General features: G+C 40.4%; 1 protein-coding gene across 1 annotated transcript in view; it reads left to right on the top strand.

The window, feature by feature from the left end:
- Positions 1 to 1,330: 1,330 nt before the first annotated feature.
- The window catches only part of AATF (apoptosis antagonizing transcription factor), a 96,212-nt gene continuing 80,849 nt past the window's right edge, over positions 1,331 to 16,693 (top strand). The window contains exons 1-4 of the mRNA XM_019732616.2: positions 1,331 to 1,567; positions 2,541 to 2,729; positions 5,155 to 5,586; positions 6,050 to 6,187. Coding sequence (XP_019588175.2) covers positions 1,477 to 1,567; positions 2,541 to 2,729; positions 5,155 to 5,586; positions 6,050 to 6,187 — 850 coding nt within the window. The 5' untranslated portion in view covers positions 1,331 to 1,476. The remainder of the gene's footprint in view (positions 1,568 to 2,540; positions 2,730 to 5,154; positions 5,587 to 6,049; positions 6,188 to 16,693) is intronic.

Raw genomic sequence — 16,693 nt, 5'->3', positions numbered from 1 at the left:
CCCTAAGACAGGTTAACTTTCGCCTCTATAGCCATCTAGGAAAGCGACACGGGACAAGGTACACTAAAATGGTGGTCTCTCATCACTCTTGATCCTGAAGGCATAAGAAGACTGAAAGTCAGCGACCCTTATTTCCCTTGAGTTCCACAGAAAACACTGGGGAGCTGAAGGTTCCCGAGGCAGTTCAGCTTTGGGATGCAGCTGACCTGGGGTGTGCCCAAATATGGCACAGGGCACCTCCTAATGTCTGTTTCCTGGATCCTTTTGAGGCAGTTTTTGTTTAAAATGTTCTAGGTCTCTACAGGTGACCTCAAACAGATGCTGGAAGGATAGACCACTTTGTACACACACTAATCATCCCTTATTGCAGTTTCTGTTTACATGTTTGTCTGCCCCACTAAGCTGATCACCATCAGGAAAGAATTTAACTTACTCATTATTGTATCTTATCTAGCAATGCCTGCCACATAGCGGGCAGTCAGGGAATGCTTGAAGGAAAGGGAATATAAAAGGATTGATTGTATCTTGCCATGTGCCTGGGTGCAATTAAATTGGTCCTATTAAGTCTTTATATTTTGAGTCTGCCGGTGCCCCTCTAATGGTAGACTTGAGTTTTTCTACATCTGTGCATCATTTCCATTATCTGAGTATGCCCTCCGCTTTGAACAGCAAAGATACCGTACCGATGGGTATGCAGTAGAGTAGTAATCCCCACTCTACCCCTTTTCCTGCTCAGACAAGGCTACTTGGAGAAGGTACATAAATAGATCTTTATTTATGCACAACAATAGCGATTTCTAGTTATTCTTATTAATAAAGACGCCAGAAGTCGGCCGCACACTTACACATACACCTCTGACATAGGATTGTCAAATCGTAGCTGCCCCAGGGCCAGAGGCGTAAGCCCGGCCCCAGACTCCTCCAAATTGTGAAACGCCAGACCTGCTTTTGGTCCCAGTCTGCGCGTGCCCGAAAGCGCACCTGAGGCTCGAGAGGCTTGCCCTTTACTCCCTCCTCCTTCCCAAATCAGCCACCAGTGGCTACCGCTACACTACACTTTATTTCTAAGTAAATCTCATACAAATCTTGAAGCATATTTTTTGCAAAGGGACAACGGCGGCTGGTATCGCAATCTCCGCTCCGCTCCGGCAGCGGCCACGTCCCCTTGCGCGTTCCCGCGCCGCCTCAGACACCCTCTCGACGCACGCGCACACGGGTCTGGACCGTGACAATCGGTTTAGCCTCCCAGGCACTTCCGCCTTCATCCCAGCAAAGCCCGTGCTGACGCGACAGGCCCCGCCCCCTGCCGCGAGCCTCCCGGAAGTTGCCTGTCGGGAGCTGGGCACGCAGCTCCGCGCGGTGCCTGACTCGCCTGAGGAGTAAGTAGTCTCTGGGCGCGAGTACCCTCCCGGGAGAGAGCGTCCGCGCCCAGGCTGGGGCCGCACGTTCACGTGCGCGGAGCCGAGGCTGGTGACGATGGCGGGGCCACAACCCCTGGCGCTGCAGCTGGAACAGTTGTTGAATCCGCGGCCGCGCGAGGAGGATCCTGAGGCCGATCCGGAGGAGGGTGAGGTTGACTGGGGCAAGGCCATGTGCGGAGCGGTGGGCCGCGCCGGGTACGGACCCACACGGAGTGTGAGGGGCGGGCAGCTGGGCTTTGCCGCCTGGCCTCCTCCTCGTGCCCTTGTGTAGAGGAAAACTGCCTCCCGGGATTGTTGCCCCGGGCTCTGGAGCAGGGCTTCGGCTTCTTTTTGACACGCACTCTCGACTTGGTGCTGGGGTGGGCGGAGCATCCGGCGGATTCATTTTCGGGTTCACTGGCTGTTGCGGGGAGCCAGAGTCTGATCGCAGGTTGGAAGTTATGTTTCAGGATGCTCTTACTGGGATTGCGTTAGAAATGAGAAGAAGGAAGTCTCATTCATTTTTGAAACTCTGCCTGCCTCTAAGAACTTACGTGGAGACTGAAGGAAGAAGTAGACGTCTCTGGTGCTGTTTAAGCCTCTTTTACCCACAAGACACTTGCTTAGGGGCTGATGAGGAAGACTGCTGTTCTGTAAGCTCATGTCCATGGTCTAGCTGGGAGTGATCCTGCTTTAGACTTGAGTCAGAAGTGTGAGGAAGGGAATGAGGAAGGATAAATGTGAGTGCTGGACCGTGTCTTAGGAATATCAGTTGAAGGAATTGGAGCTGTTTCGCCAGGAGAAGCGAAGAAAACTCCCTGAGGGATGGAATGGAGTGAGGATAGAACATGATGATGGCTGACTTACAATATTTGAGTGATTGTCATACATGGAAGCGGAATTACACTAGTTTTATATGATCCAAGGCATAGAAATACATCCTTCTAGTAGATACAGAGCTTTCTGTTCAGGAACAGTAGTAAGATAGAGGTCTACCTTGGGAGGTAAGGAGTTTCCTGTTTCTAGAAGTTGGTGAGGATTTTGTAGAGGGCATTCAAGTATGAATTGAAAGGGTTGTACAGGGTTACCATGAAAGTTCCTTTTGACCTAGGATTGATTACTTTTCCCTCTCCCCCACAGCCACTGCTGCCAGAGTGATTGACAGGTTTGATGAAGGGGACGATGGGGAAGGTGACTTCCTGGCTGTGGGTAGCATTAGAAAATTGGCATCAACCTCCCCATTGGACACAGATAAAAGGTATTCTGGCAAAACCATCTCTAGAAAAGCATGGAAGGAAGACCATTGGGAGCATCCTTTGTCAGGTTCTGGTGAGTAGACATATTTGCATGCTTTTTTGTTTTTGCATGGTACTCATTCTCTTCTTTAATTTTTTAGGGTTAAAATGCCCCTTCCCTTTAATGAACTTTGTAAGACTAGTCTACGTACCCCCACCTATTATCTTAAGAGAGACCATTGATTTGGCATTAGAAAGGGCCTTAGAGGTTCTGATTTCACTTCATAAGGAATCTAAAACCTGGAGCGATTAAGTTGCCACACTCCTTATGTTTAGACTAATAGTTCATCCTAAAATGGAATGAGGAAAAAGGCAATGCATATTAGATATTGAGAGGCCTATGTGTTGAAAAAGCATTGCTTCTGATGAGCATTCTTCTCCTGGATTTTGACCCTTTTCCTTCAGTTCTTCAAGCCTTGCATTGGGTCACTGTATGATACTAATTTGTGAAACTCATTTTTTGCCATTGTAAAATAACATAATCCTTCCTTCTTCCCTGCAAGAGTGTTAGGAGGATGTGAGCTTATAGTTTTAAAGCAGAGTGGAAGAAGGGGCTGGATTTGATGATTATTGAGTGGATGTCATTTGTTTTCTTTTAGAGAGGTCAGAGGTGCTATGTTGAGAATCCACAGATAATATAAGAGAAACTTTCATTCAGGTTGTATTGTCAATGATTTAGTTCCTTGACATAGTTCTGGGGCTCCTGAGAAGCTTGTTTCATTTTCTTTGCCTAGAAACTGATAAAGAGACCAATATGAGACAAATATTATAATATTTATTGAACTCTCACCCTGTGTCTGGCACTGTGGTAAGTACTCTAAAAGAAGTTTTAAGAGCCTGGGACACAGTAAGTCCTCAAAAAAATGTTAATCACTGTTTGCATTACATATATCATCTCATTCAATTCTCCCAATAGCTCTGTGAGGTTGTTACTATTTATCCCCATTTTGTAGATAAGGAAATTGAGGGACAGATTGGTTAAGTAACTTGCTCATGGTCATACAGCCAGTAAGTGGACGAGCCAGGACTCAAATAAGGCAGTCTAACTCCAAGATCTATACTCTTAATTAGTACTTTATAGAAATATTTCTTAATCTGAAAAATGGCATACATATAAAGAACTTAAAGGATTATTTCTGTTTTTTTTTTTTTTGCATCTACTTTTTGTATTTATATTTTTGATAACCTTCTCTGTGTCTTGACTTTATATATAGTTTTTAAAAGAAATACTGAAGGCCTATCATGTTTTCATAAAATATTTTATTGGAGAAAGGTGTTGGTAACTGGTCCCTTTGTCTGGTAATTATGGTTGCTATCCATGAAATCTTTATGTTCTACCATGGAAGAGATCAGATAAATCAGTAAAAACCTTGATCAGGTAATACCTTAAGCATAGTAAAATTAGGAGCCTTAACTAACATTGCATATACTGTAGGATCAAGTTCAAACTCCTTCCCATGGAAGATAAGACCCCTCCTGATATGGTCCCTGGGCAACTCGGAAGGCTTATCTCCCACCATTCTGCACTCCAGTGTACTTTTGTGGTGCTGGACCTTTGCATATGCTGTTTTCTCTTTTATTCCCCTCTTCTCTGTCTGATGCGCTGTTACTTATGCTTCATAAGTAAAATTATAATGTCTTCTACATGTGAAGCTATCCCTCACCTGTCCAGGAGAGTTAGGTGGTTCCTTCTCTATATACTGTACTAATGCCATTATAACATAATTATTGGTGTACATGTCTACTACTCCCATGAGACTATGAACCCTTCCCCACAGGTATCACATTCTATTTGTCATACCTTAGCTTTTATCTATGCCTGGCTCATAATAGATGCTTACTAAGTATTTAATAAATCGGGTACATTTGTGTGATAGAGATTGTACATTTGGGATAGTTAATGATAAACTATATTTTTTTAGATGTAGGTTTGGGAAAACTGGTAATTCCCCCTCACCGGGTGAAATTTGACCATTCTTCAGGGTCCAGACCAAAGACTACCTCTTCCTTATAGCCTTGCTTAAATTCGCTTGCCCCACAGTTAAAATTTCCACTTCCTCTAGGTTGTCAAAACTTTGTTTGAGGTGTCCAGTTAGCTCAGTTGGTTAGAGCATGGTGCTAATAACTCCAAGGTTGCCGGTTCGATCCCCTCATGGGCTCCTGTGAGCTGCACCTTCTTGAAAAAGAAACACAAAATTTTTTTTTAAATTCTTCTCTGTATTATAGTTTCTACAGGTTTTTCCCACTAGAACCGTTTGTTAGAATAGGATTCATGTTTTATTCATCTTTGCTTCTCCCTTAGCATTTCAGCGATAGTAGATGTGTAATAACTATTTATTGAGTTAAGTACAATAATATTTTTTTTGATAGTTGCCATGGTCCTTTAGTTGAAATGAAAGATGGCCTGGTATTTGTCTCAAGGTACTATCCATTTTTTGCTTCTTCTCTCCCTTGTTTAGACAAGGAAATATCTGATGAGGAAGAGTCTGGAGATGGCGATTCAGAGGGGCTGGGTTTGGAGGAATCCAGTGAGGACTCCATGAGTGCTGCTGAGGACCAGGAATGTGGTGGTGATGCGGACAGTAGTCTGGCCCAGAGGAAGGGGAGCAGAAGCTGCTCCAGGAACACCCCAGGCTTCAGTGTCCAGAACATCGATGACTTTGAAAAATTTACCGAGGGAATGGATGAGCTCGGTAGCAGTGAGGAGGAGGAAGACGAAGAGGAGGAGAGTGGCATGGAAGAAGGGGATGATGAGGAAGACTTCGAGGTTGAGAGGGAGGAAGACAGAGCTGAAGACAGGACCAGTGAAGATGATGGTGTGGTGATGACCTTCTCCAGTGTCAAAGTTTCCGAGGAAGTGGAGAAAGGCAGAGCTGTGAAGAACCAGATAGGTTTGTACATGGTTTACTGTTTGCTTATTTTTCAGTGTCTGTATTTGATGTCCTTTTTTTTCTTGTTTGTTTGTTTTTGGCTGTTCGCTCTCTCCTGTGTCCTTCCAATTAGTTTGTGACATGCCCCACTTACCTGGAGGTCTAAAGCCCCATTGTTCTATGCTTAGCCAGCCATTTCTACACTGAGCTGCTTAGCTGGTTCTGCTCTAGTACTTCCTGCAACTGTGGAAGATTGAAGAGAAGTGTTTTCTCCTCTCGTTGGGCTTTAGCATTCTCTCTGATGTAGCAAATATTTGCTTCCAAGATACTGAGTTTATTTCCTATAATAGAGAGTGTTTCCATGGCATGAAACGGTGATAAAGCTGTGCCGCTTAGAGACTGGTGTGTTTTTCTGTCCCTTCCCCCCCTCCTCTAACCAGGAATATTGTATAACTAAGGAAGGGAATTCTTTTTTCTTTCTCAGCACTGTGGGACCAACTCTTGGAAGCAAGGATCAAACTACAAAAAGCTTTGTTGACTACCAATCAGCTTCCTCAACCAGATGTTTTCCCAGTTTTCAAGGATAAAGGTGGCCCAGAATTTGCCAGCGCCCTAAAAAATAGTAAGAATGCTTATGAGATACTTAGAAAACCAGTGGGGTACATTGGGATGCACGGGTTGTATTTGTATTACCACAGAGTTGAAAAAGAGAAGATGTGCTTTAATGATAATATGGTACAAAATAGTAGTTTTTAATTAAAAAATAGCAATACAGGCATAACTCTTATCAAAAGAAGCTAACTGACTGAAATGGATTGGGTACTTGAGTCAGGTCTGTTACTCTTTTTCTTCCTGCCCCTTCCCTTCTCCTTGGCTTTCTGAGTTAACTTCTTTTAATGCTCAGAGAACAACACTCTTTGAAAATCCATTGGTATAGGATAAAAGGGACAGAATGAATGACTAAACTCAGTTCATTTAAGGTGGTTGTATCACGAGCTTAAAAGATGCCTTGATTGGGAAATTTCTAGAGCAACATGCTAAGATGATCTTATTCATATCTTCCTTTGGGTTGCATAGAATGAGGAAAGATGATGACTGCAGAGGGGATAAAAAGTTTTGGAATAGAATTACTGAGCTAAAAAGTCCAAGAATTTTAGAAGAGAAAAGGAATTTAGAAATTACTGGGTTCCCAGTCCCCTCATTTTACAGATGAGAGAACCGTGTCTTGGAGAAAATGAGTTGCCCAAAGCTACAGAGCTTGTTCATGCATGGCAGAGAGAAAACTCCAGCTTTTCTGCCTTATGACCTAGGAGTCTTGCCTCTGCTCCACACTCCCGTGTGCTGTGTGCCTGGATGCCGAATGTCACCAAAGGCCTGGGGCAGAGGGAGATTTGCAGGGAATGTACTGTGGTTGGAATCGCTGTTCATTTACTTGCTGAGACTTAGTGTTTTCCTTTGCTCTTTAAAACTTACTGTATCATGGAGTCAGAGTTGGAAGGGACCAGAGTAGGATGTCTGATTTGGTGTCTGCCTTTAGGTAAAATCACCTTAAATCATTCAAAATAAATAATATAGGATTTCTAGGGAAGGGGATTCTGTGAACCTTTCATGTAGGAGAATACCTGGTTTAATTAGGAATTGCTTCCTAGGGTCCAGTCTTTAGATTATATGTCCTGCCATACTTGAAGTTTGTTTCCTATGTGAAAGGCCTGGTTAATCCTTCAGGAACCCTCAAGATACTGTGAGGGGTGGGCGTTTTCTATCCCTTCCCCCAGCTTTTCTCCTTCCTTCTTAAATAAATGATATATTGTCAGTTTTCAAAGTTTTTGAGATTTTTGGAGCACTTCTCTGCTATTTTTGATGCCCTAGTACCCTAATTCCTGGTATGCCTTAGAATGAGACCTAGACTGCTCTAGATTAAATGTTTGAAATGTTTCAGATAAGGCTTTTTCCATTTTGTTACTTATTACTCTTCTTGCTGGAGCCTTACCTTTTTTTTTTTTTTCCTTTGAGTCATCTTAAAATATTGTGAGGTATAGTGGACACATTTTTATTCTTGGATACAATTTAGTTTATTTAGCTATTTTAATGTTATTTAACTTATTTTGCAACAGTTCTGATCTTTTTAATTTGTCTTTTTTTTTAACCAATTACCTCTTTGCCTCATTGGTGAACTCTAGTTAATCTGTCAGGATGTCTATTAATCTGATAGGGTGAGTTGTGGTGGAAGAGGGAGAAAAAAGGAATGTTTGTTTGGTATCACATAATCTAAAATGGGAAAGTGGAGAGCTTTCTAATAACCAGAATTTCTGCACATCTCATAGGTAAAGTTTTGTTTGTTTCCAACTATCTTTATGACAATATGACATAATATGTTACATACTTCCTAGTCTTGGGAAACAGAGTTTTAGAAAAATTTCTTGGCTGCATTACTCTGATGAACAGTTTATATTGTGCTATATAACTGGTATGGAATATAGGCTGTATTTGTACTGACCTGAGAACAAACACTGGAATTTATTGTCTTTAACAAAATCTCTTTTCGGTTTGCTTGGTCTTAGTTGTTAAAGTCAGACTGCCTGGGTTTAGATTCCATCTTAGAAATGGATCAACCAAGTGACAGTGGGCAAGTTACTTCACAATAAAATGGTGATAATGTGGTTGTGAGGATTAAAGGACATAATCAATACAAAGCATTAGCACAGTATCTGGCACCCAGCACACCACAAATGGTAGGTATGAATATTATCTTTTCCTGCTGAAAGAGGCGTTGGGCAGTGTGCAGCCATGTGAGTGATGGTCATCATTGTAACGAACCATCATCCCCACTGTCTTCAGTGGATTTTGACTTTTTTTTTTTGGTCTGGAAAGTATTATATTCTACTGTAATAGCTATAATTCAGCATTTGCTTCTTATGCCTATGGAATGGTGACCAGAGGTTTCCTTATTGCCAAACCCAGCCTTTGAAGCATTCAACCTTTCCTTGAAATATTTCCCTTTGGCTTTGGTGACACTACATATGCTATTTGGGTTCTCTTGCCTTTCAGATTTCATCTCATCTCAGACTCTTCTCTTAATGTCAGTTTCATTGCATTTAGAATCCTGTTCTCAGGTAGTGTTTTCTTGATATATTCTCTCCTTGGCACTGTCATTTACTCTCATAGTCCTAACAATAGCCTCTAAAACATCAGACTTCTAGCTATTTTTTAGCCACAGTAAACTTTTGAGCAGCATGCCTTTATACCTTCAGTACCTAAACTCTTTGTACCTAAACTCTTCTTTTCAGAAACTGAGTAAATATCTCCCGCCTTCTCCAGCACACACATGTACTTAGTCCCCAATCACCTTGGTGTCACGTGATGGTAATTATAACTCTTGAATTGCACAGTAATTTCAAAGACATTTTTTGATATTTTAGTAGCTGCATAAGTGGTAAGTCCTGAAGTGACGTTAGCAGAATTAAGGGATGTACTATATGCAAAACCATTTCTCTAGAAAGGTTAGCTTTTTCTCTGATTTTCTTTGAAAAAGTTCTACAGTATTAGGAAGCAGGTCTTTTATGTCGGTGGCAATGATATAGTATAAGGAAGAAGGCAAGTTACTTAGGAAAACTCAGCATGAGTTTTTTAAAACTTCATTATGAAATATATCAAACCTGTATAAAAGTAAAGAGAACTGTGCAATGAACTCATATACCGTTACCAGCTAAGCGGTTATCAACTCACAACTAATCTTATTTCATCTATACTTATAAAAACTCTTTCCCTGCTTCTGGATTATTTTGAAGCAAATATCAAACATCCTACCATTTTATCAGTAAATCAGCATGTATCTAAAAGAAAAAGATTTTTAAGAAATCACTACCATTATCTCACATAAAAACATTAGCAATGATTTCTAAATAAGCATAACTGATTTGAATGGATGTGGGAATTGAGAGAACATTTCTGTAACAGGCACTCTCTACTATCTTTTTCAGAGTTTGCTCTGTAGCTTTATTTTTTATAGTGAAAAATTTTCATATTTAGAATTAGCCAGCTGGACTAGATGATCCCCTTTTGTTGGCAACAGCCAAAGCATCATAGTCAGGAGCCAGTGGAACATACGCCTTGTTCTGTCTATCAGGCCTGACCAGGGTGCTGACCTTGGCCGCGTCAATGTCATGGAGCTTCTTCACAGCCTGTTTGCTCTGGTGCTTGTTGGCCTTGACATCCACAGTGAACACACGTGTATTGTTGTCTTCTACATTCTTCATGGCCGACTTCGTAGTTAGGGGGAATGTGATGATGGCAAAATGGTCAAGCACGTTTCTTCTGGGGGCGCCCTCCGAGGGCATGTGGGCAGCCTTCAGAGCCGCAGTGTCTTGGGCCTTCGGAAGGTGGGCGACGTGCGGATCTGCTTTTATGTTGTGGCTGTGGACACCTTTCAGCACTGCTTTCTTTGCCTCCAAAGCCTTTGCTTTGGCTTCAGCTTTGGGGCTGGGGCAGGGGCTTCCTTCTTCGTTTTTGGCGCCATCTTTGTGAAAAGCTGCTCTATACCTTTAAATGAAGTGATTAAAGGAAAGCCAAACTTCAGCCATAATAAGTTGACCTTTTAGTGAAATGCATGTTATTAATGTATTTAATGAGATGCATTACAAACTGCAGTGAGCACCATGTTTCATTACAGGTCCAAAATGCAATATCATTAAAGACCTTTAATAGAAACAATGGTTGACATTTTGATATTTCCCATAAGCAAAAAACTCCAAGAATTCAGTATAATGTAATATAAATATAGAGGAAGTGTTGGAATTTTTTACCTGCCTAAGTGTAAAAACAAATTCTACTAGTAATAAATTACATTTTGTTTGCTCCCCGTTGCCTTCCCCCTTCTCGTTCATATTTACCCTCTTATCTCTCTGTGGTCTTTCCCCCTGACCCCTCAACTATTTTGAGTTGAATAAACTACAACATTTAATGCTAATTTTACCATAGCACTATACTTTAAAGAATAACTTTTAAAATTTTGACTTAGTCATGGGCAATGACAGAATCTTGGTAATGTTTCTGTTTTGTTTTTAAATTTTATTTATTTTTAAGTAGGCAATACATTCACATGGCTCAAAATTCAAAGGACAATAATGACTAGATAGAGAAAAATCCTCCTTCCCACTCCTGTACCCTTGCTGCCCAGTTCTCTATCCCATAGGCAACCAATATTATCAGCGAAATCCCCCCTTTTTAATTACTTAGTTGCCTGAGGTGACAAATTCATGAACATTTATTTCAGTGTTCTCTCAATTAACACTTTATGGGTTCATGGCAGAGTTCTCACAAATGATCTGTAGAACCCTGAAATATTCTTAATTACTTGGAATAGGTTTAAGTATTGCTTGGGACGAGGCACTTGCAAGCTTTTCCAAGAGTCACAGTGTGTAGAATTAAGGGGCCTTATTACCATAAACTTCTAGCGAAGATGATGTAAGATTGATCTTTTTGTTTCAGCCAATGGCTATCATTTTTTAAAATAGCTTTACTGTTCTAATTATAAAATTATGTCATGCTTACTTCAAAAATTCAGGAAATACATAAAAGCATAAAGAAGAAAATAAGGATTACCTGTAATCTTAACTGCCCAGAGGTAACCGCAGTTGTCATTTTGATGAATATCCTTTCAGAGCATTTTTTTGTGCTTGTGTGCACGCATGTGCGTGCACACACACATACCTTTTTAAAACAAAAATGGAATCTTATAAATATGTACTATTTTGTAAGCTTATTTTTTCTATTTAATATATCATTTCATGTCAGTATATTTAGATGTACATCAGCATTTTCAGTGGCTACAGAATATTCCATTTTATAGATTTACTACAATGTGTTTAACCAGTCTGTATTGATGGATGCTGAGGTTTATTCTAGTTTTTCACTATTATAAAGCATGCTTTGATAAACATACTTGTACATACATATTTGTGAAATTTGTCTAAAAGTAGCATTGTCCAGTAGAAATATAATGCAAGCCACGTATGTAATTTTAAATTATCTAGTAACTGCATTAAAAAAAAAAAAAGGTAAGGGTGGCTGGATGGCTCATTTGGTTAGAGCGTGAGCTCTGAACAACAGGGTTGCTGGTTCGATTCCTACATGGGTCAGTGAGCTGCTCCCTCCACAACTAGACTGAAGACAATGAGCTACCCCTGAATTTCTGGAGGGGTGGCTGGATGGCTTAGTTGGTTAGAGCGTGAGCTCCTAACAAGGTTGCCGGTTCAATTCCCGCATGGGATGGTGGGCTGTGCCCCCTGCAACTAAAGATTGAAAGCGGACTTGGAGCTGAGCTGTGCTCTTCACGACTAGATGAAGGACAATTACTTGGAGCTGATGGGCCTTGGAGAAACACAGTGTCCCCCAATATTCCTCAATAAAATCTATATATTAAAAAAAAGGTAAAATTAATTTTTTTTTTCCCAAGTCAAGTTGTTGTTCTTTCAATCTTAGTTGTGAAGGGTGCCGTTCAGCTTCAAGTCGTTGTCCTTTCAGTCTTAGTTGTGGAGGGCGCAGCTCAGCCCCAGGTTCAGCTGCCGTTCCTAGTTGCAGGGGGCACAGCCCACCATCCCCTGCAGTAGTCGAGGAATTGAACTGGCAACCTTGTGGTTGAGAGCCCGCGCTCCAACCAACTGAGCCATCGGGGAGGCAGCTCAGCTCAAGGTGCCGTGTTCAATCTTAGTTGCAGGGGGCAGAGCCCATCATTCCCTGCGGGACTCATGGAGTTGAACCGGCAACCTTGTGGTTGAGAGCCCACTGGCCCATGTGGGAATCGAACCGGCAGCCTTCGGAGTCAGGAGCATGGAGCTCTAACCACGTGAACCACCGGGCCGGCCCCTAAAATTAATTTTTGTAGTATTTTTATTTAACCCAATATGTAAAAAATTTCATTATAATTTTAACCTGTAGTCAGTATACAAATATTGAGATATTTTATGTATATTTTTTCATGTTAAGTGTTTGAAATCCAAAGTGTAGTCTACATTTACAGTGCATCTCAAAATTTGGACTGACTGCATTTCGAGTGCTCAGTTTTCACATATGGCTGGTAGATACTGTATTGGACAACATAGATCTACATTCCCTGGAAATGCAGTTGCTAGGACAAAGGGATTATATGGTACTTTTTTTTTTTTTTTTTTTTAAGGCTTTTGGAATATAGTGAAATTGGCCTTAGAAGAATTGTAATAATTGAAATTCTCATCTGTAACAGTTATTTTCCTACACTCCTGCCACCACAGAGTACTACCAATCTCTTATTTTTCCTTAACTGTAGGTGGGAAATGAAGACAGTCATTTCTTGATAACTTTCTTTTTGATATTTACATAATGCCTATTGACTTAGCATTGAAATGTATGCTATGTTTTGTCTATTAGAGAATGAGTTCTGTCTAGGAAGACTTTTGGTCCCTATTGAGCTACTGCTTAATTTGTTCAACCTGGTTAATCAGGCATTTATATTATGTAGAGAGTAAAGTTGGATCACAAGAGTAAGTGCTTTTCCAAAGTAACCAAGTAGTGGAACCAGGAGAAGACTGTCAGAATCTTCTGCAGGGATTCCGCCTACCCTGAAAAGATGAGCCCTGGATGGGTCACAGAGCTGTGAAAACTTCAAAACTACAGAAACTAGTCTAGTCAGAAAATTTGTTTTGGTTTGATTTGGGTTTGTTAGGAATTGGGGTTGTCTTCAGTTCCAGAAACAATCCTTAATAGTGATGAGTTAGATAAGGCAGCAACCCGGGCTTGTAGGAGTTCCATAGTAGGATCACTCTCTCCGCTATTCATGACGCAGTCGTACACATCACTGTATGTTGGAGCCTCTTTATATGCTCATGTAATTAACTCACCTTGAATTATGTACCTGGCTAAATGAAAAAGAGGGAGAGACAAACAGCTTAAAGAGTGCCCTTTTATTCAGTGAGCAGTGCCGTGGAGTAGGCGTGAGCTGGCAGGCGGAATCTGTTGTTGCCTGTTATTCTTTGTTCCTGGGTACCTCTCATCAGATACAGACTATGAATCTAGTGTTTAAAGTTACAACATGCAAAAAAAAAAAAAAAAAAAAGTTACAGCATGCAATCTTGTACAGCATGGTCCCTAAACACAGTCATCTGTTTAATTAATGAAGTAGCTGTGTGTGTGTTTGACAGGAGCAACTGGCCATGTTGAACTTGGCGCTGAATTTTATGGGCAATTTTAGGGATTTTTTTTAAGTCGTTTTGTCAGGACTTGATTTTTGCTTTATGCTCAGACTTTGGACTTTAGAACCTAACCTGTATAAGGTGCCACTCTGTTTTATTGTTATTTATGTCTTAAAACCTATTCTTAACTAATTTTATTAAAAATCATACGTGAATATGATAAATTGTACAGAAGTATTCAGGAAGACAAGAGTCCTTTGCCTTACATTGTCTCATTCTATTTCTGTTTTACTGCTGTAATGTTAGATGATTTGTTTCTAACTCTTTTTTGATTTATTTATTTTGTGGTATGAAAGAAGAGAATGCTCCTGACAGGTTACGTAAGATGAGGATTAAGAATTGAACATTTAATTTAACAACACGGTGGTCGTCTGTGTCCTTGAGCTGTTTTGGTGGAGTGGTAAGGAATGGGTTCAGGAGAGAACGGGAAAAAGGGGTTTAAGACAATGAGTATAGGCAACTGTTTCTAGGGATGTTGCTTTAAAGGGGGCAGAGAAATGGGACATTAGATGGAGAAGGATGTGGAGTCAGGAGAGGTGTTTCATTTGTTTTTGAGATGAGATAAATAACAGCATGCTTGTATGTTGATAAGAAGGACCCACCGGGGGGAAAATGGATGATGCAGGAGAGGGCATCTCTGCTGTAGCACTGTCCTTGAGGAGGTAAGTGGAGATGGGACTAGTGCACAAGCAGGGTGACCTTTGATAGCAGTGTGGACAGTTTAAGTGTAGTGACAGGTGGGAAGATTGTATGTAAGTAGTATACACAGATAGGGAGGAGTCTGGAAATTCTCTTTTGCTCGTTCTGTGTTTTTTGAAATAGAAACCAAGGCCATAAATTGCTAATGAGGAATAAGGGAGGAGGTAGTAGAAATTTTGAGGATAAGATAGGAAATAGTCATTTCATCTTTCCACTAGTTTTATGTTTTGCCCTGCAACCACAACATAGATTTCAGTGCTTTATCCATATGTTGACCCTAGGAGTTGAAAACCAATAAACTGTATTTACAATGTTATTACCATGTAAATAAGGTACAATACCAGGACAGGGGAAATTACTTTTTCTTTCCTGTGTGTTAAGAGTTCATGGCTCCTAGGCCACTCAAAGGAAATGTTCCTAGTTTTGTTCACGTTCCTAGTTCATAGTTCAAGTAGATCTTTTATTATCCACCATCAGTTGCTGTATTTCAGTTTGCTTCACATTTGGACTATTAATTTATTATGTCATTTTTTTCCTTAGGTCTCCAATTTCCTTTTTTTGCCCTCTTGTAACTCTGTTTTATCACTTCAATCTTTTTCCCCCACATTTTAAATCATGGCATCTCTTTTGTTTTATATTTCTAGTTTGAACTGGCTGTTCTCTGGGACTCGTGTATTCCTGGGACCTCCTTTCATTGCTCTTCTAGGATGGAGCTACTCTTTTATAGCTCTCTGGTCTTCCTGTGTCTCAGTTTACTTTGTCAGTTTGTTGCCAAATATTCGTAGAGTAAATTATCTGAGTCTGCCCTCATTCTCTATTGATAAAGTCTTAATTGATTGGATATAAATTTCTCGGTTGAAAATTACTTTCCCTCAGAATTTGAAAGTACCACCCTGTATTAGTTTCCTATTGTTACTGCAACAAATTACCACGAGCTTAGTATACAAAAGGCATAGATTTATTATCTTACAGTTCTGGAGGTTAGAACCAAGGTTCAGCAGGGCTGTGCTCCTTCTGGAGGTTCTAGGGGAGTAGCTGTATTTTGTGTCCTTGTCTTTTCCAGCTTCAAGAGGCTGCCTGCATTCCTTGGATCATGGCTGTCTCCCATCTTCAAAACCAGAAATCCCATCGCTTCAGCCTCTCGTTTTCTGACTGACCCTACTGCCTCTCTCTTACAAGGGCCTCGTGATTACATTGGGCTCACTGGGCTAATTCCATGTAACTTTCCCATCTCAGATCCTTAACTTAATCACATCTGCAAAGTTCTGCCATGGAAGGTAACATATTGACAGGTTCTGGGGATTAGGATGTGGTCATCTTTGGGGGACCATTATTCAGCTTACCTACCACATGCCCTGTTTTTTCTATCATCTGAGTGTTGTCGACGAGAAAATAGTTGGTGGTTGGAATCTCATTCCTTTGTAAGTGACTTGTATTTGCTCTGTGGAAATGTTTGGGATCTTCTTTTTATTCTTGTTTTTTTTTGTAATTGCCTGAAGAAATGGCTAGGTATGGGTCCTTTTTCATTCATTGTGCTAAGTACTTACCGGGCCCTTTCAGTCTGAAGACGGGTTGTTCAGTTTTGGGAAAATCTAATATTTCTTTGATAATTTCCTTGCCTCCATTTCTGTGATGTCTTTTAGATACTAAACTTGGATTAGTGTTATGTCTCATGTGTTTGTTCTCCAACATTTTCCATCTTTTTGTGGTTTTCCATGTCTGTGTTCTGAAAGACTTTCAGTTTGATTTCCAGTTCTTTTCTTTTTTGCAATCATATTTTTAATCTCTAAGAGGTCTTTTGTTTTCTCAATGTTCTTTTTCTATATTATTAATTACTTAGAGTATATTATCTACATTTAAAGCTTTTTTGTTTTTGTTTTCACTTTAGTTCCTATAATTATTCCTATCTCCACCATCTTTTCTATTACCTTGGACTTTTTCCCTCTCTTTTAAATTTTCATCTAAATTATACATGTATATAATTTAAAGAGTCCAATGATTCTACAAAGCTGGTTATGAAAACCAGATTTTGCTGACTGTGCACATCACCCCTTTGCCCTAACCAACTCTCCTGGAGCAACAATGATATTTTCAGTTATTTTGTTGTATATTTTGGGGATCAGTGGGATTTATCTTTGTATCTGTAATTAATATGTTTTGTTTCTACTTGATTTTTCAGTTTTAGGCATTATCTATTGACTCCT

This window comes from Rhinolophus sinicus, linkage group LG15 (genome assembly GCF_036562045.2).
Source record: "Rhinolophus sinicus isolate RSC01 linkage group LG15, ASM3656204v1, whole genome shotgun sequence".
NCBI lineage: Eukaryota > Metazoa > Chordata > Mammalia > Chiroptera > Rhinolophidae > Rhinolophus > Rhinolophus sinicus.
Note: the sequence above shows the minus strand (reverse complement) of the source record. Positions and strands in the feature narration are given on the sequence as shown.